Source organism: Apodemus sylvaticus, chromosome 16, assembly GCF_947179515.1.
Source record: "Apodemus sylvaticus chromosome 16, mApoSyl1.1, whole genome shotgun sequence".
NCBI lineage: Eukaryota > Metazoa > Chordata > Mammalia > Rodentia > Muridae > Apodemus > Apodemus sylvaticus.
In genome coordinates this window covers 72539175-72565798 of record NC_067487.1, presented here as the reverse complement: position 1 = coordinate 72565798, position 26624 = coordinate 72539175, and the positions used below count along the sequence as shown (strand labels likewise).

Genomic DNA, 26624 nt, shown 5'->3' with positions numbered 1-26624 from the left:
TAAGAGGGAGGGTAGGGGGCGGACCGCCAGGGGAGCCCAAAGCCAGCCTGCTAGGCTCAGTCTCACACGCGCGCCGCCACTGTTTGTACACAGTGCGCTCCTGGCCTCAGGCTCGCTCCCCTCCAGCTCACGCTTCATTGTTCTCCAAGTCAGAAGCCCCGCAGCCGCGGCAGCAGCGTGAGCCATAGTCATTGCTGGCCGCTTCTCCTGCGGTGCGCGCACGGAAATCGGGGAGCCAGGAACCCAGGGAGCCCGCGCTCCGCCCGCTGTGCCTCTGCTAGGACCCACTCGCAGCCCCAGCCTCTCTCAAGCGCACCCACCTCCGCGCACCCCAGCGCAGGCGAAGCTGGGGGGGGGGGGAGTCACCCTTTCTCTAGGGCCATCACTCTTCATCGCCCTTCCCAAGAATTTGTTTGAGGAAGCGCTGCGGGAGGAAGACGTCCTCTTGAATCTCTGACAGGGTGGGGTTTACTGCCGTCCTGCAGGGCCACCTCGCCAACGGTGCCCTCCGCTACGACCCCGACCACCCCAGGTCACGTCCGGGATAAGGGATCATGAAGCACTTGGTAGCAGCCTGGCTTTTGGTTGGACTCAGCCTCGGTGTGCCCCAGTTCGGCAAAGGTGAGGTGCCTGGGCAGGGGTCCCTGGATGAGGGACGGGCGGGAAGCACCTTTGGAAACGCCGCTCAGGGGGCCACAGTGGGTCCTCAGTGCGTGCTCGGCTTGCGGAGCGCTACGGAGGAGGCGATGCTCCCTGGATACCCTGCCAAAGTGTTAGCAAAGTCCGAGATGAGTGCCCCAGGCTGAGCCTGGGAAGAGGGTGCGATCTAGAAAATAAGAAGGTTGAAGGGTGTGAAGGGGTTGTCTTCCTAGGCTTTCTTTACCAGTGATTCCCCGCGCGACCCCTGACTAGCAAATATCCATGTTGTTGGCCGATGACAGTGTACAGGACTGTGATAGAGACCTGGCAGAGCTAATTGTGCCGGGCCATCATCTAGTTGGAGCTAGAACAGCCTTGATAACCACAGGGGGATAAGCTGGACTCAGTGCTATGGTGCAGGGCGAGGGCTAAGGGGTCTGTCAACCTGAACCCGATATTGAGTTTGTGCTGCCAATGAGAAAGAGAGAGGTCTACTAAGTCCTTAGCTTTCTCCCCCAGCCTTCCTCTTGGGCGCGTGACTTCAATTACAACAGCTCAAACAACTCTCCTCTCCTCTAACCTCAGGGGGCCTGAGCATTATCCTGTACTCCCTCAGGGTAAGACCATAACTCTTGGTAATAGATGGCTGTGATGTGCAAACCAACCTTCATGTGCCCCTGGCCCAGGAGCCAAAAAGTTGTTCAGACTGGTCTACCTGTCTTTTTCATGGTTTGCATGTAAATAGGAAACAAGCACAGGAAACCCAACAAAATAAAAATAAAAATTCAGGATTACAGTGAGTCTCCTGCTGAGTTTCTTAGGTGACTTCCAGGTCCTCTGAGTGATTAGGCTTTGTCAATATAAAACCTGGTCAGAAACCTTTGTCTGCATATCAGCAGGTACTGAATTGGAGCCAGGAAACCAAGGAGAGAGAAGGGATTTCAAGATATTGGGTGGCCGTGCCTTTTCTGCGTTTGTGAATACAGAAGGCCCTTCTGAGAGATATACTAGAATCCTCCACAGATAGCAGCAGTAAGTGGAGAGATGCGTAATCTACAAGGGTTTGAAACGCTGTGGCTCTAGAAGTATTTGGAATAAAAAAAATGCGTTGGCTTGAATCCATTTGAGATTAAACTAGGCATTACATGAATACTTTACACTACATGTATGCACCATCTATGTAGGCACTTCAGAGGATGGGCTGTTAGGGGACTGTCCTCCAGAACCTGTGTGGCAGCCAAATTCCAGTCTCTTTGGGACTCGAAGTGGTGGGTAGTTCAGGTCTTCTCAGTCCCCCCAGAATGTGACTGTTTTTCCAGGGGTGTAGGTCTGAGTGTGGGATCTGTTACAAACCTGCTCTGATCCTGATCGTTACCATCGCAGAGGCAGCCACTTCAGTGAAGGTTAGCATAAGGAAATGTTTTCAGACTATGTTGTCACCTAGTCTCTAGTGGTAAGGAAAAGAATGGGTTTCTAAAGCCGAAATTTCCTGTTTCTTTTATTTCTTGTCTAGATTCCTTCTGCACTTTGATGCTTTAGCTGGAAAGGAACTGTAAGAACCACAGGCACTTCACTCCCCTCGCCTCCTAAGCCCGCCTCCGTTCCCGCCCCAAATAGGAACACACTCACATACAATCGCGGGCGCGCGGGGGCGCGCGCACACACATACGCACGCGCGCTCACACACACACACACACACACACACACACACACACGCACATACATGCTCATGTGTGCACTCACAAGCGCCTACTAGGTAAATCTGCTACTAAGTGACCCTTATCAAAGGTGACTGGAATCCTTGCTAGAGGACCTAATGAGTGGCTGAGCTTTGCAGAAGACTTTTCTCTTTGCTAGAGTTTGGGGGGGGGGGGAACGGGAGGGGGGAGAGAGAGAGAGAGAGAGAGAGAGAGAGAGAGAGAGAGAGAGAGAGAGAGAGAGAGAGAAAGAAAGAAAGAAAGAAAGAAAGAAAGAAAGAAAGAAAGAAAGAAAGAAAGAAAGAAAGAAAGAAAGAAAGAAAGAAAAATTGCAGCTGCTCTGAGCTCTTAAGGATGCCCACGCAGAGACACCTATGCCAGCAGTCAAGTGGACTATAGAAACAAGTGCTGCCTGAGGTTTACAGTGTGGTCCTCTAGACAAAGCTCAGGAAGTCTAGCCCCTCAATCCTTCAGATTGATCCTTTGTAAGCCACTCTGTGGGTGGAGGGCAGCAGCTTCTGAGAAAGAAACGGACTGATTTGCATTAGCTTTTTATGTTAAACTTGCTCATCTCTCATTTTCTCCTCCAGTACCTCTGCAGAAAGCAGAACAGAGCTTGGGTGATAGTTCAAACAGTTAAACTTTGGGAAAACTTACTGAAGCTAGTGTTAACATGGAATTTTACTGTTTTTTCATACCCCTCCCCCATCGTATATCTTTGATTTATCAAATGTCTGAGAGAAATTAGTGTTTTCCTTTGTGTGGATCCCAATTTACAGGCACTCATGCCTGGAATTTGATAATGATAGGTAAGTCCACTTATTGGCTGTCTTTATTTTAAAATTAAACCAATGGATCAGTCAGATTGAATATTTTATTAACTCTTAAATTATTCATCATTGTGTATTGCTTTTAAAAAAATCCAATAACATGCATACAGTTGCAGCAAGCACGTGACATCTTATGCAATCTGTCCCTGTGTCTGCAGTTTGTGCCTGGAGTCTTTAAGCAAACGGCGTTATCTAAAAATGTCTAGATGTGCCCTAAATGCTATGAATCATTGGCATTTGTATTCCCATCTTTTAATCAATGGAGAGCTTATTTAATTCTACATGAGAAGGAACTAATACCTGAAGAATCTCACTCCAGATGCCACTATGCTGCAATGATTGCATAGTGAAGTTTAAGCTGAAATAACCGGTTTCTATGGGGATTTTATTACTGCACTTTTGGGCCATCATTATCTAATTTGCATGACCATTAACTTTATACTTTAAGAAATAACTGCTAACATCAGATTCAAGGTGAAACATTTTAAATTAATTTAAAAATATTATATTGAAGGTAGTAGTTAAGTGGACATAAAGTCCCTTGCTGTGAGAGTTTGAGACCAGTGTAAAGGCTGCACTGAGCCAGGCCATACAGCAATAGAGCAGAACTTTTCCAGGGGTGCTGAGAAAGTTCTCATGCTAACTCAGATGCTCTCTTAAAATTGAAATGTATTTTCTCTAGAAATTTGTATTACTTCTGGTGAATATTTACAATAAAAAGGGGAAAGTAAAATGGAGTAGAATATACTATCTTCTTTGCTCTTAAACTTAACAAAAATTTGTCAAACAAGGCCAATCAGTGTAGTACATTTCTGAACAATTCCTTAAGTTAAAAACATTTGAACTTTCATTAAATATTTTAAGCTGAATGTCCATATAACATTAATATATAGTTTGTAAAATGATAATTTTAATATAATTGACTCATCTAAGTTATGAATTTTTTTTTTTAGTAATCATTGAAAATCTTAGCAATATACATGAATAAGGTATACATGGTTGTAAAATAAGAGGAAGGATACTCAGATAACAGAGCAAGTATACCATTCTTGGATGGTACTAATGTCATGCTAAAAACTTGGATGCTAATAATGGCAAGAACTGTACACGAAATCACTTGTGTACATTTGTAAGCCTTTAGGGTTTTCTAAATCCTAAGAAAGTGTTGCTGATATTGTTTACTGCACACACTTGCAGGTGTGATAGCTTTGAATATGATTTATGATATAACAATTTCATCAAATCCTTTCCATAAAAGAAAAAAATGGTAAAGGCTTCTGAGCTCAGTCAAGCCAGAAGCTAATTGTGAGTGGACAGTTCTATAGAAAGAGTGGGAGGGAGAAAATGGAAGGGGGGAACTATGTGGTTATATTCAAATCTCAAAAACTAAAATAATAATGATATTAATAAAAATAGTAATTAAAAGATGGGTAAATTGTAAAAATAGAAAATATTACAAGTATGCAATTAGACTTCTATTATAAAACTTCTATAATAGAAATCAATTTACTTCTTTTATTAACTAAATAGTTTGAATTTCTGTACACTTATTAAAAACTACAAACCCAGTCATGTTATCCTTTCTATTGAGTTCTTATCTGTGATTTTAGGAAGATGCCCCAACATATTTCTTCTTGTCTTCTCCTTTATCACAGTCTGTGAAAAGACAGTGATAGCTTTCCTAAAGAAGGTAAATAAATTTATGAACAAAATCAAGTGAATGCTGAAGTGAATTGTTAAAATGTTTTACATAGTTACTACAGATGCTAGAAATCATCACTTAATTTTTCCGGAACAAGTATGCATAAAAACCTGTGGTTCCACAGTTGTTGAAAGAGAAAAACTAAGATCCACTGCACCCCTCACCAGCAGGTGTCAGAATAATCAATGGAGATATTTTAAAGATCTTTGAAAGAAGCAAAAGAGGTAACTAAGAAATGCTAGTCTACAAATCTTTGTAAAAATATCTTTTACTATCTAATGACAGTTCCTATCTGTCCCTGATGGCAGAAGGGCTACATTGGCAGGGTGGACAGCTTTTAATGTAGAATTTTAACTTCAAGTCACAGATGCCACAAATAAAAATCACCCATTTTGGGGAGCCCATTACTTTTTCAAGGTGTTCATTAGTGCCTTCCAAGGAAATAGACATAGAATATAGATTTAGTAGTGGTCAAACAATTATTACTGGCATTCCTAGCATTCTTTCTAAATTTCTTCTCCACACCCAGTCTAAGTAGTTATCCATTCTTTAATGCTAATTTACATGTATTTACACATTTGGCTGTATCTCTGTACACATGTATTGTATGGAATGTCATTGAGTCTATAGTAATATTTTTGTAGAGCTTGCAAGTTTCTAATTAATATATATCATATGGCCAAAGAGGATAAATGCATCCTAGATGCTCTTTATCCATTTCAGAAAATAATTAATGTATTGGTGTCTGTGTGTATATATATACACACACACACCTATTGTAGAGCAATATCTATAATTTATTGAAAATCACTTTTAGTTTATCTTCATCCAACTCTTGTCCCCTTTTTGGTTGATATAACCTTCAAATACGTATTTCATATTGACCAGTATATTCTTGCTATGAGATATGTCCAGTTTTTATGTGGTCACTGACATGCCAAAAGGCCTATTTTCAGTGGCATTCTTTCTGTGTTAAAGTTTCTTTAAAAGGAAATCTTGCATTCTGTCTCCCCCAGTTTACATTTTTCTTCTCCCTCCTACTTCTTTGTTGGGTGGTAACTAGGAAACAGCATCCAGGATAAAATCAAGTTGACATTCTGTCATCATTATTAAAAGACTGCAAATTTACAAAACACTGTGAATTTGTCATTTTTCCTCTTGGAAGGAGAAAAATGGAAAAAGCGAACATAATGCACCCTTTCCCAAGCCCTGTTATTTAAAAGGATCTCAATTGAAGAACAAGGATTTTATTCCTTACTTTGATCACAGTGCTCTGCCTGAAACTATCCTCTGCGCAGGTACACATGTGCCCCTACCAATGCGGATCTCAATTGCCTCACAGTTTCATCTATGTGACACAAAGAGGAATTTAGGAAGTATAAATGACAAAAGGATAAGAAACCCTTGGCTACCTGATGTAGAATTCACCTTTGGAATTTAGGTTCATATATTATATTTTAAAAATTTATTTTTCCTGACCTCTAAATTCTCTGTCTATAAACTACATTCTGAAACTGAGAAATATGAAGCAATAGGTCAGACTCAGTTTGCGCAATCAAGTATACCAGCTGTTATGAGGAAGTGGGAAGAAAGACAGTAAAATTGTACAATAAAAAAAGAGGAAAATTTGGTGAGGTGTTGAAGGGACTGGGGAAAATAAAGCTATTAACCCGTGTTTCTTATACTAATTAATGTAAATTTAATGTAATGTAAAAATATTTGTCTCGAATATGAATCTAGATAGGACCTAATTGGCTCAAGTTTACAATGTGGGAATACAAAAATATCAAAGTGTTTGTATGTATTAATAAGAAAATATTTTGTTCAACGTGTATAGGCTCAGAAATCTGCTTTACTGTGAAGGAGTTAGAAATCTGAGAAATGTACTAGTTTCGCAATTGTATTTCTTTTTTTTTTACTCTGCCATAAATATGCTGCTTTGTACATTTTCCCCTAGAATAATCAAAAGAAGGTAATATGAAACAGTTTAGTTTTACAGGAACAGAATAGTTCTCCAAATTCAGATAAGGTGGCCTGCAACGAGAGGGCCACATTTTATAAGAAAATATACTGCTGCATTGTGTTTAAATATGTGTTAGTGCAGTGATAGTGATGGGTCGGGTTTGTCCAATGGAGGTTTCTGGTGCATCAGTGAGCAGAGAGGATTTAGCCGCAAGGATAACAGTGAAGCTTCTTACACGCTAAAGCACTTCAGAATGAGATTGTTACTGCACTGGAAAAACACACTTCCTCTTACTGTTGCTCTTTCCTAAAACAGATCTGTATCAAGACGACTGATTACTTACTTATTCATAAGTAGGAAGGCCAGGGCTTAATCTCGGGTTACATGATGACACGCTTAGGTTGGAGGCAATCTGTAAATGGGGTTAGGCTACTCTGCAGTTCTTAAGGCTTCTGCTTCGCATTTGACAAAGTGGTTTATTTTTAGAATGAAAAATAATCCTCTAAGTCCCTTCCTGGACTGAGCTCACAGTGACTGTTCAGATCTCGCTCATACTGGAGATTATGAGGTCAGCTGTAGTAAAATGGGATCCTGACATATGAGCAAGAAAATCCAGAGCACTCAAGTGGAAATATTTATTGAATTATAGAATATTTTTAAACTAAAGTGGCAGATCCCTTTTGTAATTAACCATAATTTTTGTAGTTTGTATATGTCTGTCAGCCACAAACATGTGATAATCTTTTCCTAACACAAGATGCTGTAGTTTTAATAACAATATTTTCTTGTGTGTATATACTACATATATTATTCTATACATGTATATTATTTGCATAGCTTAATTCATATAATATAAATACCAAATTTCTTGGAATGTTTTATGCCAGCTCACTATTTATACGTTTTGATAATTACTTTCCAAATTCTTGTTCAATATTAATGCTATTGTTATCTCCATGGATTAGCATAGTATAGGTGACACAACAAGACAAAACAACAGTAACAAAACCACCAAAATGTGTTCGTAATAGTCTTTTAATTAGATGGAGATATCATCACAACTGTACTCACATCACTGTTTTTAGGAAGTTAGTGGACATTTGGCTTTGTTATGATTAATTTAAATTTATATATTTTTATTTTATGTCTATTTTAACTTCTTCTACATGTATGTATGGGAACTATGTTTGCATTTGGTGTCTAGAGAGGCCAGAAGTTTTGTCAGATCCCCTAGGACTAAGTCACAGAATATTGTGAGCCATCTCATGGGTTCTAGGTTCTAGGAACTGATCCTGGATCTTCCGCAAAGGTTCTTACCTGCCAAGACATCTATCTTTCTATCCCTGTAAGTGCATATTTTAAGTAACACACACACACACACACACACACACACACACATGTATATATAAAATTTGTCAAAGACAGGGGCAGAAAATTTCAAAGCTGTGTTACTTGCTTTTCTTTATATGTACATTTCTATGTTTTGGAATGAGCCTTCTATGAAAGTACTTTTTTACCCTTCTGGCAGAGAGAGCCCTGATAATAATATACTATCAAATAACAGACTGAATACAAATGGCCATTTATGCTTGTTATACGTCTTCAATTAAAAGAAATGTGAGCACTAAACAGTAGTTCCCTTCATCACCTTCAGTGTCCTGATGTTTTATTTTTGTACCTGAAATTTTTCCTACAAAGCTATGCTTTTACAGTCACAGTCTTATTTCTTATTTTTGCCTCTTTTCATAGGAAGGCTGCCATCATAACAGCCTAAGCCTGTTTATAGACAAGTTAACAAGAGTCGTTTACTTAGAGAGATGTGAAGCAGGGTAAATAAGTCTAGCAGATGCATTCTGCACATTGCACTGTGGTGGGTACCAGTTTTGAATCTCATAACTCAACTATGCTGGTTCTGCTGATCATTCGACAAATAAATAATAAAACAGATAGATAACTGTCATGACCACACAGTGACTAGCTAAAAATGTCATGTATAACATGAAGAAAGGAGAACAATGTGAAGCTTCACAGCTTTCATTTTATGGAAATTATAATTGCATGTACATTTATTAAGTTATATAGAAGTGGAGTCTGATAATTTGGAAATTTAATGTTTTTATTTACCTACAATTTTCTTATATTTTATTTTAAAAATTTCCAAAAAAGTTAGAGCAATATGCACCCTATACTCCTAACTATTAACTGTTGTATGACAATGACTTGTGCACTGTGTGCGTGAAGGTGCCTTCTATATTTTATTATTTGTAAAAATACATATATCTTACCAGTTAAGTACCAGTTACCAACTAATTCTTTTAGAAGATGAATTTATACTTGGGAAAACTATTTGAAATATTAAGTAACTCTGCAATTTAAAAATAATTATTAAATTTTTAATAAATTAAATTTTAAGTAGAAAACTGAGATAAAGCTCGGTCCCCGTGCAGAAATGAACAAGTATGTTATTGAGTCTGAAAGAATTCATGATGTGTTTTTTGGTGCACATTGCAAGTAATGGTACTGGGGATGGCAGAGCAAAAAGAAGCACTTACAAAGTGGTTGAAAATACAGATTTTTCACCAAATCTTTCCATTCAATTTTATTCTAGCATGATTTTTTTTATGATTGTGTTCTAGAATACTGCCACTCCTCTGCATGATTCCAGTACTATTGAACATAATGTATAGGGATATTTCTGTAGCAATTTCAATTGCATAATATAGTACAAAGCAATATTAAAAGACAACATGATTTTTATTTTTGTCAATTTAATCAACGTATTTACTGTGCCACAAATATGGATGCTACATATGTGTATCTATTGCACCCTCATTTATTTCTCTATAACCTATTAAAAAAGCAAACTTCATGGCCAAATATCAGAACACATGATTATAATCCATACACTGAGGAGGAAGCAGCTAGGTCACAAAAGTAAGGACAGGCTGGGTTACATGGTATGACGCCCAGTAAACCAGAGCTGGAGAGATGGCTCAGTGGTTAAGAGCACTGGATGCTCCCCAGAAGACTCAAAACTGACTTCCCAATGATTTATAGTGGCTTATATAATCAGTAACTCCAGTTTCCGATGCCCAACACCCACTTCTGGCTCCTGGGGACAATACCTGGGCACAATTTATTTATCACCACCACCACCAAAACACCTAAAGGCTTAGGAAAGCTAGCAGTATGCCAAAGCCACGAGTTCTTGCCCCAGAATTGTAAGAACAAAGCCAAACAGGCACAGCTAACCACACTCACCACACAGTTTCTTTCTGGTTTGAGTGATGATTTACACCAAATACTTTTAAGCATTTTAAATCTAAATGAAATTAAACTCTATTTAAAACTACTAGAAGTCATGCTATCTAATATATAGAGCATCTTCTTTCTCTGTGTGCCTGTATAGTATTTGAGCTTAAATGTACCTTTGTCTTAGAAAATATGGGGGAGGAGAGTATTCTTAATCTAATTTTAAAAAACAGAACCCAAGGTTCTAAAGCTCTAATGTACTGAATTTCACAGACTGGGAAGGGTCTGAACTTGAGCCTACTGTGCTGATTCTAGCTGCTCACAGCTACCACACAAGAGTCCTTTAGGTAGTCATACATTCTGTCTGGTCCTCAGTATTTAAAATGAGATGGCAAAGGTTGGCTGACATTTGCTTTCCAAATTTTTTTCTAAGTACTTGCAGTAGTTCCTAATATCTTATCACACTGTTACCTTTCCCCTCTTAGAGAGCATCACTGAATCTGAAGACCTCCTTCAATTCACAGCAGCAATGGTTCCCATCACTGTGTTTTAGTTGATATCTGACAACATCTAGTCAGTAGAATTGCTGCTGTTAGCCGTCTCTCTCTCTCTCTCTCTCTCTCTCTCTCTCTCTCTCTCTCTCTCTCTCTCTCTCTCTCTCTCACACACACACACACACACACACACACACACACACACACACATACACACACTTCCTGTCTTTTGTTTTCTAGTTTCTATACTTCCACTAAGTCCACTTGTGATCAGTACAATAATCTTCACTAAATCAGACTTTGTTCCCTACCTGATTTTTGTTCTTGATCATCTCAAGGATAAACTGTTTCAGAGTTTCTTCATTGATTTAGTTGCTCAGATGACTTCATCATTTTTGCATCATTTAACTATAAATAAAGTTGTCTTCAAAGTTCTCTTCCTGCCTGCAGCTAATTAGTGTTTAGATATTTACAAGAGACTGTAAAATCCACATTCCAGAAGTCAGAATATGACTGAGGTTGGAGTGGGCTCCAGAGAGAAATAAAACAGAAAAGTAAGACGTGATTAACTAGGAATATGGAGGCATTGTAGGAAATACAACATGAGCATAATTTTGTCCATATCAAATTTTGGAATTTAACCATGGGGACTTATTACAAGGAAGATAGTAGACAAAATGGGGGGGGGGAGAGTCAAGACAGTAAATGTTAACTCTCAGAAAACTTACCTATGAGGGAACCAAAGCCGAAATAAAGGTGTGATGAGAGGTGGTGGAAGGGCAAGGGGAATGAGAGTGTGTGGGGATGTGGTAGGTATCAGGAAAACAATCTAGACATACTGGGAGTAAAGGTGAATAGCCTAAGTTTCAACTCATTGGCTTTTTGCATGGAAGGAAGCAGAATATTCTGGGAATGACACTGATAAACAGGAAAATACCACTTCAAATATAAAATTTATATGAGAAGAAACATTATACATTTGAAGGGGTAAATAGTGACTTGGAAGAGAATTGATTTATTAGCCTGATCTAGCTATTTCTCTTACCCACAACTCTTAGTCTACAGATTTGCCATGTTAAACCTAAAACAGTTGTTGTATCCTGTAGAGAGTTTCTATGTTTATACAAAACAGCTTTTCCAAGCCTTATAGGAATCTAAAGGATTATTTACATGGCAAGATAAGACTGTACACTGAGAGCAGGGCAATGTAAAAGCATCAAATACAGGGCATATAGATTTACATCATTTCACTGTAATATAGTTAAAGAAATGTTTCAAATCCACAGAAGTATCTCTTCTAAATTTAGTGCTCTGCTGGGGGCAGAAGGAGAGTTCTGCAGTTGTTCCCTGACCCACTTTCGAGCTGCTGAGATGGGTCTCTGTGTCTTTTGAGGTCAGTACTTAGTAGTTACAGAGAATGATTTATCTCATTGGTGGCCTTTATTCTTGATTTACATCATTTTAGATCATTTGTTTACATTATTTATAAGGAAACTATTAACATATCTTCTACCCCTTTAAATAATTTGTTGCATGTTGTACAGAAAGATTTCTTTATCCTCAAAATTACTTGTCTCAAATGTTTGTAAAGTGCAGTGTTTCTTCTTCAGTCTCTGGCATGCTAGAATTGGCCATTTTTCCTTTCCTTTCCTTTCCTTGCTCCTCATAAGCCATTGCTCACTTCGTCTTAGTTGTTTTACTGAGACTCATATTATTAGCCTGTATATTTATAAAAAAGCTTCTGATTTTCAACAGAAAACCACTAGAAAGTGATATGTTTACTTAAACACTGCAATATACTATTATTAATTTTCAAAAATTTGAAACGGACAGTAAGCTTTTAGTATGCTATTTGTTTATTTGATTTTTCTAGGAGACGACCTCTTTCTATGTAACACAGAGGTAAAGCAAAGGCCTTTTTTCATAGTTGTATTTTATATACTTGATTTCATTTTAATTTTACTTAACAGTTTCAATTTTGTGTTTGCTGTGTTTGTCACATTTTTATGTGTGCTCTCCTGATATTGGAGTACTGAGCTTCATTTTCAAAAGATGTCACCAGGATATTTGTTGCATTTTTATCATGCTTGTGTATTTACATGCATGTGTATGCGTGTACAGATTCTTACTGTTAACATTACATTTCCCATTTCTTCTGACATTTTTGAACCATTACTCACATATATTTGTATATAGTTTTATCTGCTTCTTCATCTATTTATGGTTGTATCCCATGTTCTGCTATATTTATTTTCCAGAACATTATTTAGTTGAAATTGCATAGTCACAGAGAGAATTGCTAATAAATTGTCTTCTCTGAAGAATCTGTGCTCTAACTGAGAGAGACATGCATACCTACCTACCTGCATACATACATGCCTACATACATACATACATATATACATACATACAGACAGACACACACACACACACAAACACAAATGTCTTATACTTCGCCAATATTTCCAAATAGTCTATATCATAAAGTTTTAACTAATCACTTTTAAATTCACTTAATATATTTTGTCTTGTGTTCTGTAAGCTTGAAGAAGACAAAATAAATACTATTATATTACTTAAATTATGAAAATCTCCAATCCCTATGTTTTAGCAGTAAACAGTTAATATTTGCTGAATTTTTTATACGTGATCTATATTTCTGTAAGTTTTTAATTTATGTACATTTTACAAAAGAGATTTATGTTCCATCTTTTCCTAACTGAACAAAAATAATTGTGGTTGTATATGAAGAAATGGAGAACTTCAAATGCAATCATACAGAGTAGGGTTGGTAAAAGTATGTACAACAAAATCAAAGTACCTGGATTATTTTTGGGTAGAGGCTACAGGTAGCCTTTTATCTGCTATTTTCAGTGCCCTGACAACCAATGCCTTAAAATGCACCAGCAGTAACTTTGCTGTGTCCACCACGTCTCTTCTCCAACCAGCCCATGCCCTCGCTGAACCCAAAATTTCCTGGCAGAGAACAGATAGCACCTGGAAGCTGTGTCTGCCCAGGATGCAAGAACATTGGAAACAACTCTGTTTAGAGTTAGTTGTGTGTGTAATGGCAATCTGGATGTCACACAACTGCTGTCTACTCCCTTAGGCAGCCATACTCCTACTGCTTTTAAATGTTCCTGGGGTTCTGAAACAATATATGTACTGTGACCTCAATAATTGTGTCACTTTCACACTAAGCTTAAAATTGTAAAAGGAAATTTCTTTCTAGAGCAGTCTGTAGAGAGTTAAAATACAGGATTTGCTTTTCCAAATGATAAGACACCTTTGAAAGTTTTTTTCATATTTTTGAATTTGGAGAATAAAATTAATTTCTTTCTTATTTTCTTATTTTAAAGCTTTATTACTTTTGAATGCACAGCAATTACATGGTCATTACAATAAAACTGTTTTAATGGGGCGTTTGTTGTCATTCTGCAGAGACCTTAACTATTTCTATGTAATATGTTTGCCATGCAAATTATTGTTTCTCTTTTATGTTGATAAATTATATATCACTGTTAATGTATTCTAGGTATTCTAGCAATTCCATCTTCATCACTAACTTCAACTTCTGAAGATAATTTATATACAAATAAAGTAATGCCTTTCCATCTCCCTTCTGCCTTGTCCAATTCCCAAGTTGATTTTAGTTTCTTTTCTCCAGCTCTAATTTTTTTAAAAATAATTTTTCATAAAATATGTTCTGATCATGTTTTCCCTCCATCATTCATTCCAGATTCTCATGATTTCCATGTGCATTAAACTCCAAGCTGTCTTTCTCAATGTCTTTTAAAAAATAAATAGGTATTAAAAGAAAACAGGATAAACAAAACAACAGAAACATGTAAATACACATACACACAGATACACTATAATAGCAAAAAAAAGAAAAATAATTTTTAAGAAAAAGTGAAGCTTTAAAAAGCCCAAAATAATCACTAGAAGAAAAACAAACAAACTAATTAACTAAGATCCAAATAACTGCTAAGTTCATTTTTTTTGTTGACCATCTAACACAGTTGGGCATGCACCTGACCTTAAGCATGGGTGTGGTGTGTGTACCAGTGGATATTTCTCCATATGTGAAAACTACCCTTTCCTTTGTCAATGGCTGACACTTGAAGACAGCTTCTGGGGTCACCTGACCCCTGGAGAAAGGAGTTTGATGAAAGAATCCTATTTATGACTAACCATTCCAAGATCCCTCTTATTCAGTTCTTTGCCCAGTTGTATTTCTCCATGAACTACTTCTAATCTCCCATATGTGGAACTCTTCGCTGATGTTGTCTGAGTGAGGCACTGACATGATTACCATCTTGGTGTGGCCAATAGGTTCCCAGGTAGAGAGTGTTTCTAAGTAAGCAACTGACATAAAGGAATGGGAATGGGCTAAAATGGCATCTGTGTAAGTTCACTGGACAGAGCCAAGCTGCAAGAACTATGAGAATCCTTAGGGAATCTCAGCCATGCCTGTGGTTTTTACCCCTCTTAAATAGTAAGTAAAATCACATCACCACAGTTTTTGTACTTTTTCTGCAACTTGTTCACTTAGTGTAATATTGTCAATGCATATGCATGCATGTGTTTATTACCTTTATAATGAACTTCCAATATGCAAGCTGGAAGTTTATTCTCCATTCATTCATTGGGTTTCTTTATACTTTAGTTACTGCTAAACCAAATGTTTTGGTTTCAAGTGGAAACCCAAAGTGGGAATTACTGTATTCTGTGCTAATATTTTTTTTTATTTTGGAGGAAATTAGCTTACATATTTTTATAGTGGCAGCACTTTCTTTATCTTTATTGGCAAATATTATACATGTGGTCCAGTTTTCCCATATCCTTTATATTACTTGTTATTTTGAGTTATGATAGTAGACATTTTAATGTCATGATAGTATTTAATTGCATATATTTTATAAATTGTTTTCATGAGTGTTCTGTTCACATTATTTTCACATACTTTCTCCCAGAAGCTCCCTTGTATCACCTTCCATGTCTAATATAGAGACATACGCTGAGTATTAGATATACTATCTGGGACTTCAACCTTGGAATACATTGAGTTTTCCTCTGTTATCAGCCATTGACTGCTTGTATCTCTTCATATAAACATGTGGCATTATAAAATTTTCCCTATCTACAGGTCTCAACTGGAGTGGCCATTATGTAGGTCTTATTTAGGCAATATATTGTTGAAATTACAGGGGCATAACACCCCTGTCATTTCTAGAAGATGCTATCCATCTGCAAGATGATTGGTCCTCTGGATCTTAAAATATTTTTAGCTTTTCTCTGCCCCATATTCCCTCAGAGTTAAGTGTAGAGATCAAATTGTAGATATATAAATTGAGCCAAATATCATACGTAATAACATCATGCACAGGAATCATAGACTATCTAATAACTACCCAGTGTTAAACAAGGTGATCATCCTTTCCAGTTGTTTATTTAAGAGACTACCAAGTGAAAATATAAGCTATTGGCAGTGCTCTTGGTTTTCTACCAGAGCTGAAGGTAAGACTAAACTGGTGAAGAACCACACACATCGGGCATAGGGAATACAAGAATGAAATAGGTATTGTCCTGGAAGCCTCCATGATGAAGGCTACCTTCATAGCATCTGAAGCTGCTGTACAAACTACCAAAAGAGAAAAACAAAATGATCAGTAATCCTGCCAAGCTATAAAGCCCATGAACTACAACCAATAACCCACCTGGCAAGATGTTTCCAATCTTGCAATAGTGACACTTTTATCTTGAAGGTAATCAACATCTTTCTAAGTGGACTTAAGGCCTAATAAATGAGATAAAATTAGTATTTGTCACTGTAAACCTAGACAAATGACCATGGATAGAGAAAACATAATTCTCAGAAGAACCTTCTACTGCCACTCATCTATATCACTGTAGGTAGTTTCTTGTTTTTAAGTACTTATCCTCATACACACAGGTAACTTTAGCTTTACTTATCATTAATAAAAACAGTTATGAGACTGGAGGCAGATGGGTGAAACTGAAAATTATTATATGGTGTGATGCAACCCAGACCCAGCAAGATAAACACTGTAATACTTTGCTCTTATATGCTGATCTTAGTTCTGAGCCGTTAGATTTGAATATGTGATGTGGAGTAATTGCAGAAGCCAAGAAAACAGAAAAGGACAGTGTCAGGAATGAGTAAGATGAAGTTCAAGAGAGAAGTACAGAGTGCACAGGTGCTAATGAAGAAGATAGGTGGAAATTTATTGAGAGATTTTTAACTGGAGGAAATCAGGAAAGGTAACTCAAATGGAGGGAGAAAATGGAGACATAACACCAAGAACAGTTGATAAGGCCATAGGGAAACCATTTATTTTATATGATTACCTAAAAACACATAAATGTAATATAATATATATATATACACATCAACACACACATATAGTCTCATTTAAATATTATTTGTTAAAGTATTAAATACTATATATGTAGCCTTATAAATGTATAGTCTCACTTTAATATTTTCTTTGTAATATAGTGACATTGAATTCCTTTTCTATGTATTACTCTTTGGTACGTATTTTCTGCAGAAACATTCAATCAACTTCGTTGTCCTCATTGAAGCAGGTTGTATTGTGTTATTGAGTTTTAGGAGTTGGCTCTAGTTTCTTATCTAAGGTATAATATACTTTTTAAATCTCTCTGTGTATTGACTTTTTCTCCATGAATGCTATGTTTGATATATGTTAAAATGTTCACATACCAAATTTCTCTTCTCTTCTGTTACCTATTCTTTATTAGATATTTTATTTGTTTGCATTTCATGTGTTACCCCCTTTACTGGTCTATCCTCTCCCAAACCCCTGTCCCATTCCTCCTCCTCCTAATTCTATAAGACTGCTCCCCCACCGACCCATCCACTCCTACCTCCTACCCTGGCATTCCCCTATACTGGGGCATTGAACCTTCACAGGACAAAGGGCCTCTCCTCCAATTGATGTCCAATGAGGCCATCCTCTGCTGCATATGTGACTGGAGCCATGGGTCCCTCCATGAGTACTCTTTGGTTATTGGTTTATCCCCTGGGAGCTCTGGGGGTTCTGGTTTGCTGATATTGTTGTTCTTCCTGTAAGGTTGTAAACCCTGTCAGCTCCTTCAGTTCTCCCCCTAACTCCTTCATTGGGGTCCCCATGCTCAATCCAATGGTTGTCTGCAAGCATACACATCTGTATTTGTCAGGCTCTGGCAGAGTCTCTCAGGAGACAGCTATATCAGCCTCCTGTTAGCAAGCACTTCTTGGCATCTGTGATAAGGTTTGGGTTTGGTGTTTGTATATGGGATAGATTCCCCAGGAGGGTCAGTCTCTGGATGGCCTTACCTTCAGTCTCTGTTCCATACTTTGTCCCCATATTTCCTCCTGTGAGTGTTTTGTTTCCTTTTCTAAGGTACTGAAGCAACAACACTCTGGTCTTCCTTCTTCTTGAGCTTCATATGATCTGTGAATTGTATCATGGGTATTCCCAGCTTCTAGGCTAATATCCCCTTTTCAGTGAATGCATACCATGTGTGTGCTTTTGTGACTGATTTACCTCACTCAGCATGATATTTTCTAGTTTCTGCTCTCAACTTTAATGATGTCAGTGTTACACTCTGAACACGAGTGAAGCAATTCAGCCATTCTTTCCTGTCTGGGACTTATTTAAGTTAATCTAATGATCTCCAGATTCATCTCTCTTATCACACATGGCACAAATTCATTATCTTTTATGGCTAACTCGTATTACACTTCATTTTCATAATCTATTCATCACCTTACAAACACTAAAATTGGCTCTGTTTCATCACTTCATATCTCTTGTTAATAGTACTATAAGGAACATGGAAGGAAGATGTCCATTGGCGTATTATTTGGTTTCCATTAGTATGGCTGTATATTTTGTCCTGGTTTTACACATGAGATGTTTTTTTTATAGATGATGCACTAATTAATGTGCAAGCATAGGATTGTGTAGGAATTCACTTTTCTCCATATCCTCACCATTACATGCCAGCTCTAGTTTTTAATTCGCCATTATTATTGTTTCTATAGTGTTCTTGATTTTGAAGTTTGAATATATTAGTGATGCTAAGTATTTTTGTAGCATTGTTAACTGAAAATGCTGGGGTTTTCACAAGATATTTGTCAAAAATAAAAGTAAAATTACTACCTGAAACAATCTCTACGAGCTTTGTACCATTTTTGAAGTCTTGTGTTATACTCTCGCTTTTATTATTACTTTTGCATCAGATATTTCTTGCTATTCTCAACTTTTTATTGTTCCATATAAAGCTTCAAATAGATTTATGTTGTTCTGGGATGAATATCATATGTAGTCTATAGGAAGCATGCTTAATCGAGAATAGTAGCTTTGGGTACTGTACCATTTTAGCAATATTAACTCTACCAATGTGTGTACAAGGAGATTTCACTTAACTTTGTAAGTGTGCACGGTGTTTTTCTGTTTTTAATTGTAGAGAGTGTTATCTCCTCTGAAAATTTGCTCCAAAGTGTATTTCTGTAGCTCTTCTGAAGGGTATTCTTTTCTTGATTTCTATTGCATATTATTTTCTACTGGCAAATGGTAACACTTCTGTTTCTGTATACTAATTTTGTAACCTGAAAATGTCTATCATTATGCTTGTGAAATGACTTGCACTTTATGTTCTGAAACAGGACATAAAAGCACACAGCGACACAGCATTGATTCCCTCACTCGTCACCTTGCTTTGAAACAAGAATTCTGTCTGGAGAATAGAGATTTCCAACCCTCATGCTGTGACTAGCTGTTTACAAACACTTTTAAACATTTCACATAGTCAAGTTTTCACATAAAAATAAACATAGCAACTTTTTTGGTTAAACTTAATAGGGTAATTGCACAGAAACATATATAAAGATTTATAGCAATCTGGCACATTGAAAGTTGCAATAACTGAAATCATAGACTAACAAAAAGTAGCCCAGAATTGAAAACATTCAGAATAACTATGATCATTTGACCATCTTAAAATAATGATAACATTTCAACAGTTTCAGATGGAAAAGTGACTTTCCTGTATTATAAAGATTTTGTCATATTCATCCAAAGAGTTGATTCCATGGCCCTTGTTCTTGCAGAGGACCTGGGTTTGATTCAAAGCACCCAAGTGACAGCTGAGAATTCCAGTCCCATTCAGGGTTTTTGACTACTGCAGGCACCAAGTACATACAGGGTGCACATAATTACATACATGCAGGAAAACACTATTCTTGTAAAATAAATAAATTCAATTAAAATTTATTGTTATAATTTTTGATAGGTTTTTGTACAATAGTAGGGCCATGCAGCAAGAAAAGATTTTTTTTAGTGTTTACTTTTTAAGCTTTAAGAATGTGTTTGTGTGTGTGTGTGTGTGTGTGTGTAGTCATAGGGTAGGACTTTGTCAACATTATTCTAGAAAGAGGGAAGTACCAGAAAGCTTTTCTTTAGCTCTTTGTTTCACATCTGAGCTAAGTTCAAATGATGAGATTTTCTTATAAACTCTTTAAGCAAAACACACCTTTGGGTTCTGGCACAGCTTGCAATTCTGAAGGAAGTACTTTTGCTGAGGGACTCCCTGCAGGCTTCTGGCCATAGTTCCTCTGAACTGATCCAAAACACCTTGGGATTGTTTGTGCTATAGCAAGAGACCTGGGTAGTGGAATGCATGGGTCAATTCTACTGGATCCTATTATCTCACTGGACTGCCCTTAGGCCAAACACACTATATGCAAGAATCTCAAGGAAATAGTCATAAATGTGCCTGAGCAGTTGTCTGTAACTTGACAATATAACTCTGCAAATAGATGGAGTCCTTCACTTGTGTATTATAGATCCTTACAAAGTGAGGTATGGTGTAGAAGATGCTGAGTGTGCTGTCACCCAGTTAGTTCAGATGATTATGAGATGCTAGCATGACAAGTTCTCTCTGAACAAAATATTTCCACAGCAAAAGTCTCTGATGCCAATATTATAGATGCTATCAACCAGTTTGCTAACGGCTAGAGTATCTCTTCCTGTATTATAAGATCAAGGATATCCATGTGCCACCCCAAGTAAAAGAGATTATGCAGGTATAGGCAGTGGAGTAGCAATGCAGACCGGCTTAGAAACGGGTTCTAGAGTCTGAAGGAACACTAGAGACAGCTATCACTTTGGCAGACTGTAAAAACAAGGTCCAGATTCTGGTCTCAGAAGTAGAGAAGGACAAATCAGAAACCAGAAGGGGCCAGTGCAGCTCTGGCCACCACCAAGGTAAAGTCATTCTAATCCTGGCTGAAGCTCTGACTCAGTCTTATGGAGATACAGCAACATCAGTGGCTGTGGCTGTGTAACATCACTGGCTGTGACTGTCTCTAAACTTACCAAGGATTCCAACACAGTCCTACTGCTCTCTGTTCCCAGTGATGTCACAAGGATGGTGGCTAAGGCCATGAGTGTATATGGAAATTCAGGGAGAACAGCAGAAATGTAGGGGCTACATAGATATTCAAGTCTTGAAGAATTGCATAGAGTCAAGCTCAGTTAGTGGCCATAGCTTGGCCAGGGAATCTGGGAACAGGAACAGTGCTCTCAGATTTCTGACTTCAGCATCCCTGCCAAAATTTTTACTTTTTATTTGAACATTGTAATCATGTAATAACCTCACTAATGCCAAATCAAAAGAATAAAAGCACAAAAACTAACCAAACAACAAAACACCCATCAACTCTTTTTTTTTTTTGATCTTTTTTTTAAAAAAGCATTGTGCTCTAACACAATAATTGTGGGGGACTTCAACACTCCACTTTCCTCAATGGACCGATCGGGAAAACAGAAACTAAACAAAGACACAGTAAAACTAATTGAAGCTTTGGACCAATTGGATTTGACTGATATTTATAGAACATTTCACCCTAAAGCAAAAGAATATACCTTTTTCTCAGCACCTCATGGTACCTTCTCCAAAATCAACCATATAATTGGACACAAGGCAGACCTCAACAAATATAAGATGATCGAACTAATCCCATGCCTCCTATCAGATCACTATGGTGTAAGAGTGATTTTCAATAGCAACAAAAACAACAGAAAGCCCACATACACATGGAGGCTGAATAATACTCTACTCAATGACACCTTGACCAAAGAAGAAATAAAGAAAGAAATCAGAGACTTTTTAGAATTTAATGAAAATCAAGGCACAACATACCCAAATCTTTGGGACACAATGAAAGCAGTGCTAAGGGGTAAACTCATAGCCCTGAGTGCCTCCAAAAAGAAAATGGAGAGAGCATACACTAGCAGCTTAATGACACACCTGAAAGTCCTGGAACAAAAAGAAGCCAATTCACCCAGGAGGAGTAGAAGGCAGGAAATCATCAAACTCAGGGCTGAAATCAATCAATTGGAAACAAATCGAAAACAAATTACAAAGAATTAACGAATCCAGGAGCTGGTTCTTTGAGAAAATCAACAAGATAGATAAACCCTTAGCCAGACTGACCAAAGGGCACAGAGAAAGTATCCAAATTAACAAACTTAGAAATGAAAAGGGAGATATAACAACGGAAACTGAGGAAATCCAAAAAGTCATCAGATCCTACTACAAGAGCCTGTACTCAACAAAACTGGAGAATCTGGAGGAAATGGACAATTTCCTTGACAGATACCAAATACCAAAATTAAATCAGGACCAAATAGATCATCTAAACAGTCCCATAATGCCTAAAGAAATAGAAGGAGTCATAGAAAGTCTTCCAACCAAAAAAAGCACAGGACCAGATGGTTTCAATGCAGAATTCTATCAGACCTTCAAAGAAGAGTTAACACCAATACTCTTCAAACTATTCCACAAAATAGAAACAGAAGGAACACTACCCAATTCCTTCTATGAAGCCACAATTACGCTGATACCAAAGCCACACAAAGATCCAACAAAGAAAGAGAACTTCAGACCAATTTCCCTTATGAACATCGATGCAAAAATACTCAATAAAATTCTTGCCAACTGAATCCAAGAACACATCAAAACGATCATCCACCATGATCAAGTAGGCTTTATCCCGGTAATGCAGGGTTGGTTTAATATACGGAAATCCATCAATGCAATCCACTACATAAACAAACTCAAAGAAAAAAGCCACATGGTCATTTCATTGGATGCTGAAAAAGCATTTGACAAAATTCAGCATCCTTTCATGCTTAAAGTCTTGGAAAGAATGGGAATTCAAGGCCCATACCTAAACATAGTAAAAGCAATATACAGCAAACCGGTAGCCAGCATCAAACTAAATGGAGAGAAACTTGAAGCAATCCCACTAAAATCAGGGACTAGACAGGGCTGCCCCCTCTCTCCTTATCTTTTCAATATTGTACTTGAGGTACTAGCTCGGGCAACTCAACAACATAAGGAGGTCAAAGGGATACAAATTGGAAAGGAAGAAGTCAAACTATCATTATTTGCAGATGACATGATAGTCTACCTAAGTGACCCAATAAACTCCACTAGAGAACTCCTACAGCTGATAAACAACTTCAGCAAAGTGGCAGGTTATAAAATCAACTCAAGCAAATCAGCGGCCTTCCTATACTCAAAGGATAAGCAGGCTGAGAAAGAAATTAGGGAAATGACCCCCTTCACAATAGCCACAAACAGTATAAAGTATCTTGGGGTGACTCTTACCAAACATGTGAAAGATCTTTACGACAAGAACTTCAAGACTCTGAAGAAGGAAATGGAAGAAGACCTCAAAAAATGGGAAAACCTCCCATGCTCATGGATCGCCAGAATCAATATAGTTAAAATGGCCATTTTGCCAAAAGCAATATACAGATTCAATGCAATACCCATCAAAATCCCAACTTAATTCTTCACAGAGTTAGAAAAAGCAATTAACAAATTCATCTGGAATAACAAGAAACCCAGGATAGCTAAAACTATTCTCAGCAACAAAAGAAATTCTGGGGGAATCAGTATCCCTGACCTCAAGCAATACTACAGAGCAATAGTGTTAAAAACTGCATGGTATTGGTACAGTGACAAGCAGGCAGATCAATGGAACAGGATTGAAGATCCAGAAATGAACCCACACACCTATGGCCACTTGATCCTCGACAAAGGGGCTGAAAACATCCAATGGAAAAAAGATAGCCTTTTCAACAAATGGTGCTGGTTCAACTGGAGGTCAGCATGCAGAAGAATGCGAATTGATCCATCTTTATCGCCTTGTACTAAGCTCAAATCCAAATGGATCATGGACCTCCACATAAAGTCAGACACTCTGAAGCTAATAGAAAAGAAACTGGGGAAGACCCTTGAGGACATTGGTACAGGGAGAAAATTTCTGAACAGAACACCAATAGCGTATGCTCTAAGATCAAGAATTGACAAATGGGACCTCATAAAATTACAAAGTTTCTGTACGGCAAAGGACACCATCAAAGGACAAATCGGCAACCAACAAATTGGGAAAAGATCTTCACCAATCCTACAACAGATAGAGGGCTAATATCCAATATATATAAAGAACTTAAGAAGTTAGACTCCAGAAAACCAAACAACCCTATTAAAAAATGGGGTACAGAGTTAAACAGGGAATTCTCACCTGAAGAACTTCGGATGGCGGAGAAGCATCTTAAAAAATGCTCAACTTCATTAGTCATTAGGGAAATGCAAATCAAAACAACCCTGAGATTTCACCTTACACCAGTCAGAATGGCTAAGATTAAAAATTCAGGAGACAGCAGGTGTTGGAGAGGATGTGGAGAAAGAGGAACACTCCTCCACTGCTGGTGGGGTTGCAAATTGGTGCAACCACTCTGGAAATCAGTCTGGCGGTTCCTCCGAAAACTGGGCACCTCACTTCCAGAAGATCCTGCTATACCACTCCTGGGCATATACCCAGAGGATTCCCCACCATGTAATAAGGATACATGCTCTACTATGTTCATAGCAGCCCTATTTATAATTGCCAGATGCTGGAAAGAACCCAGGTATCCCTCAACAGAAGAGTGGATGCAAAAAATGTGGTATATCTACACAATGGAGTACTATTCAGCCATTAGAAACAAGGAATTCATGAAATTCTTAGGCAAATGGATGGAGCTAGAGAACATCATACTAAGTGAGGTAACCCAGACTCAAAAGGTGACTCATGGTATGCACTCACTAATAAGTGGATATTAACCTAGAAAACTGGAATACCCCAAACATAATCCATACATCAAATGAGGTACAAGAAGAAAGGAGGAGTGGCCCCTTGTTCTAGAAAGACTCAGTGAAGAAGTATAGGGCAAAACCAGAACGGGGAAGTGGGAAGGGGTGGGTGGGAGGACAGGGGGAGAAAAGGGGGCTTATGGGACTTTCGGGGAGTGGGGGGCTAGAAAAGGGGAAATCATTTGAAATGTAAATAAAAAATATATCGAATAAAAAAAAAGCATTGTGCAAAATAATCTTACAGAAGTGGATCAAACCTGTATGGAGACTATAGAGTTGTTTAAATGCTGGCTGCTTGTACCTGTTCGGCACGTGAGTAATAAACAATATGTCAACCAGCTTCTTTGAACGTTTTGAGAAAACAATTTTGTGATAATCACCACATAATTTCAGAACTTTCTTTGGCATACATGTAACTGCAGAGTGGTACATGTTTGTGCTTGCACATGTAGAGGCCAAAAATCAACTCTGAGTGTTTTCCTTTTGCACATTCTCTCTTATTTTTTTATTTATACTATGATATAGTATTTATTTATATATTATAATCTATTATATATTTTATTATAATACAATAAAAATTACCTAAAAGACCCATTCCACTATTCTAGTCAGTGGTAGGGTTTCTCTGATCTGTCCCAAATTCTCCCCGGAGATTTACTCAGACTCCCTTCCTCACAGTGTTAATTGAATTGAGGTTTTTATTTAGGTAATCAGAATTCTGGAGGTTTCAGCCCACAGAAGTGATAGCACTATTTCCTTCTGTTCTACACTAGTTGGGAATGACTAATAAAAGACATGCATTCTATCCACTCATTTTTTTTTATAAGGAATGTTTTAGGAAACATTGAATTTATTCTCAGCCTTCGAACGCTGTGAACTTTAATTTGTCAGACTTTGTATTTAACAAAATTGGATGTGTTCTGACTGAATTAATGGAGCACAGAGAAATCTGTAAAAGATTTGCCCTTATCATCTCTCTCCTTCTTCTATGGATTCTGGAGTATTAAAACTCCTGACCTTTGACTTCATAAAATCTTCCCAGAGTTCTTCCATTGACACTCCTGTTTCCTGTCCTCGTGGTAGAGCATTCCATCTCACTCCACTCCTGTTGGTTCCTTCAAGCCTTATCTCTTCTGGTGGCATCGCTGTGAACTGACCCCACCTCACTGTAGTCAGGTAGGAGGCAGCATGTTAATAATAGGTCAGCGAGTACATAATGGAAACATGGGATGATGAATCCAGAGTCATGTCTCTGGAGCAACACCCAGAGACAAGACACACAAAAAATGTGAAACTGAAAATTCGTAATGGAAGTGATAATGACAAAAGAGATTTTTAAAAGAAAATAATATAGTCAGTTAATTTGCCACTTATTGATCATGGAATACAAAGACAGGAGTTTAATTAAGCACTTTATAGTAGGAAGCTAATGATGATGGTAATGGGAATCCACCTGCCCAAATCTCTCCTTCAGTCCCTGCTTATGTTTGATTGGTGAAGGCAAGGTCAATCTCCCCATTGCTCCATTTTGGGCCTTTAGTTGCTCAATGAATATTTCCCATATTTTAGATAAAGTATGACATTCCTTTATTTCCAAGCCAACAGATCTAGAAGACAATAATCTGTATTTTTTAAGATTTATAATTTAACAAATAGATAACAAATGCATTTCTCACAATTTTATGTTTTCAAGGGATTCTCAACTTATTTCAAATTGGAACCTCAGCATGTGTGTCATAATGCTCAAACTTAAAGGTTTGATAGTTCTTAAACTTGCATATGTTAAAATTTGTGCTTTAGTGATTA

At 37.7% G+C, this 26624-nt stretch overlaps 1 protein-coding gene across 2 annotated transcripts in view; it reads left to right on the top strand.

Moving 5' to 3' along the window:
* The first annotated feature begins 438 nt into the window (after window positions 1–438).
* Window positions 439–26624, top strand: part of Edil3 (EGF like repeats and discoidin domains 3) — a 513587-nt gene continuing 487401 nt past the window's right edge. For both annotated transcript variants that reach the window (XM_052159696.1, XM_052159695.1), the window contains exon 1: window positions 439–621. In XM_052159696.1, coding sequence (XP_052015656.1) covers window positions 555–621 — 67 coding nt within the window. In that variant the 5' untranslated portion in view covers window positions 439–554. The remainder of the gene's footprint in view (window positions 622–26624) is intronic.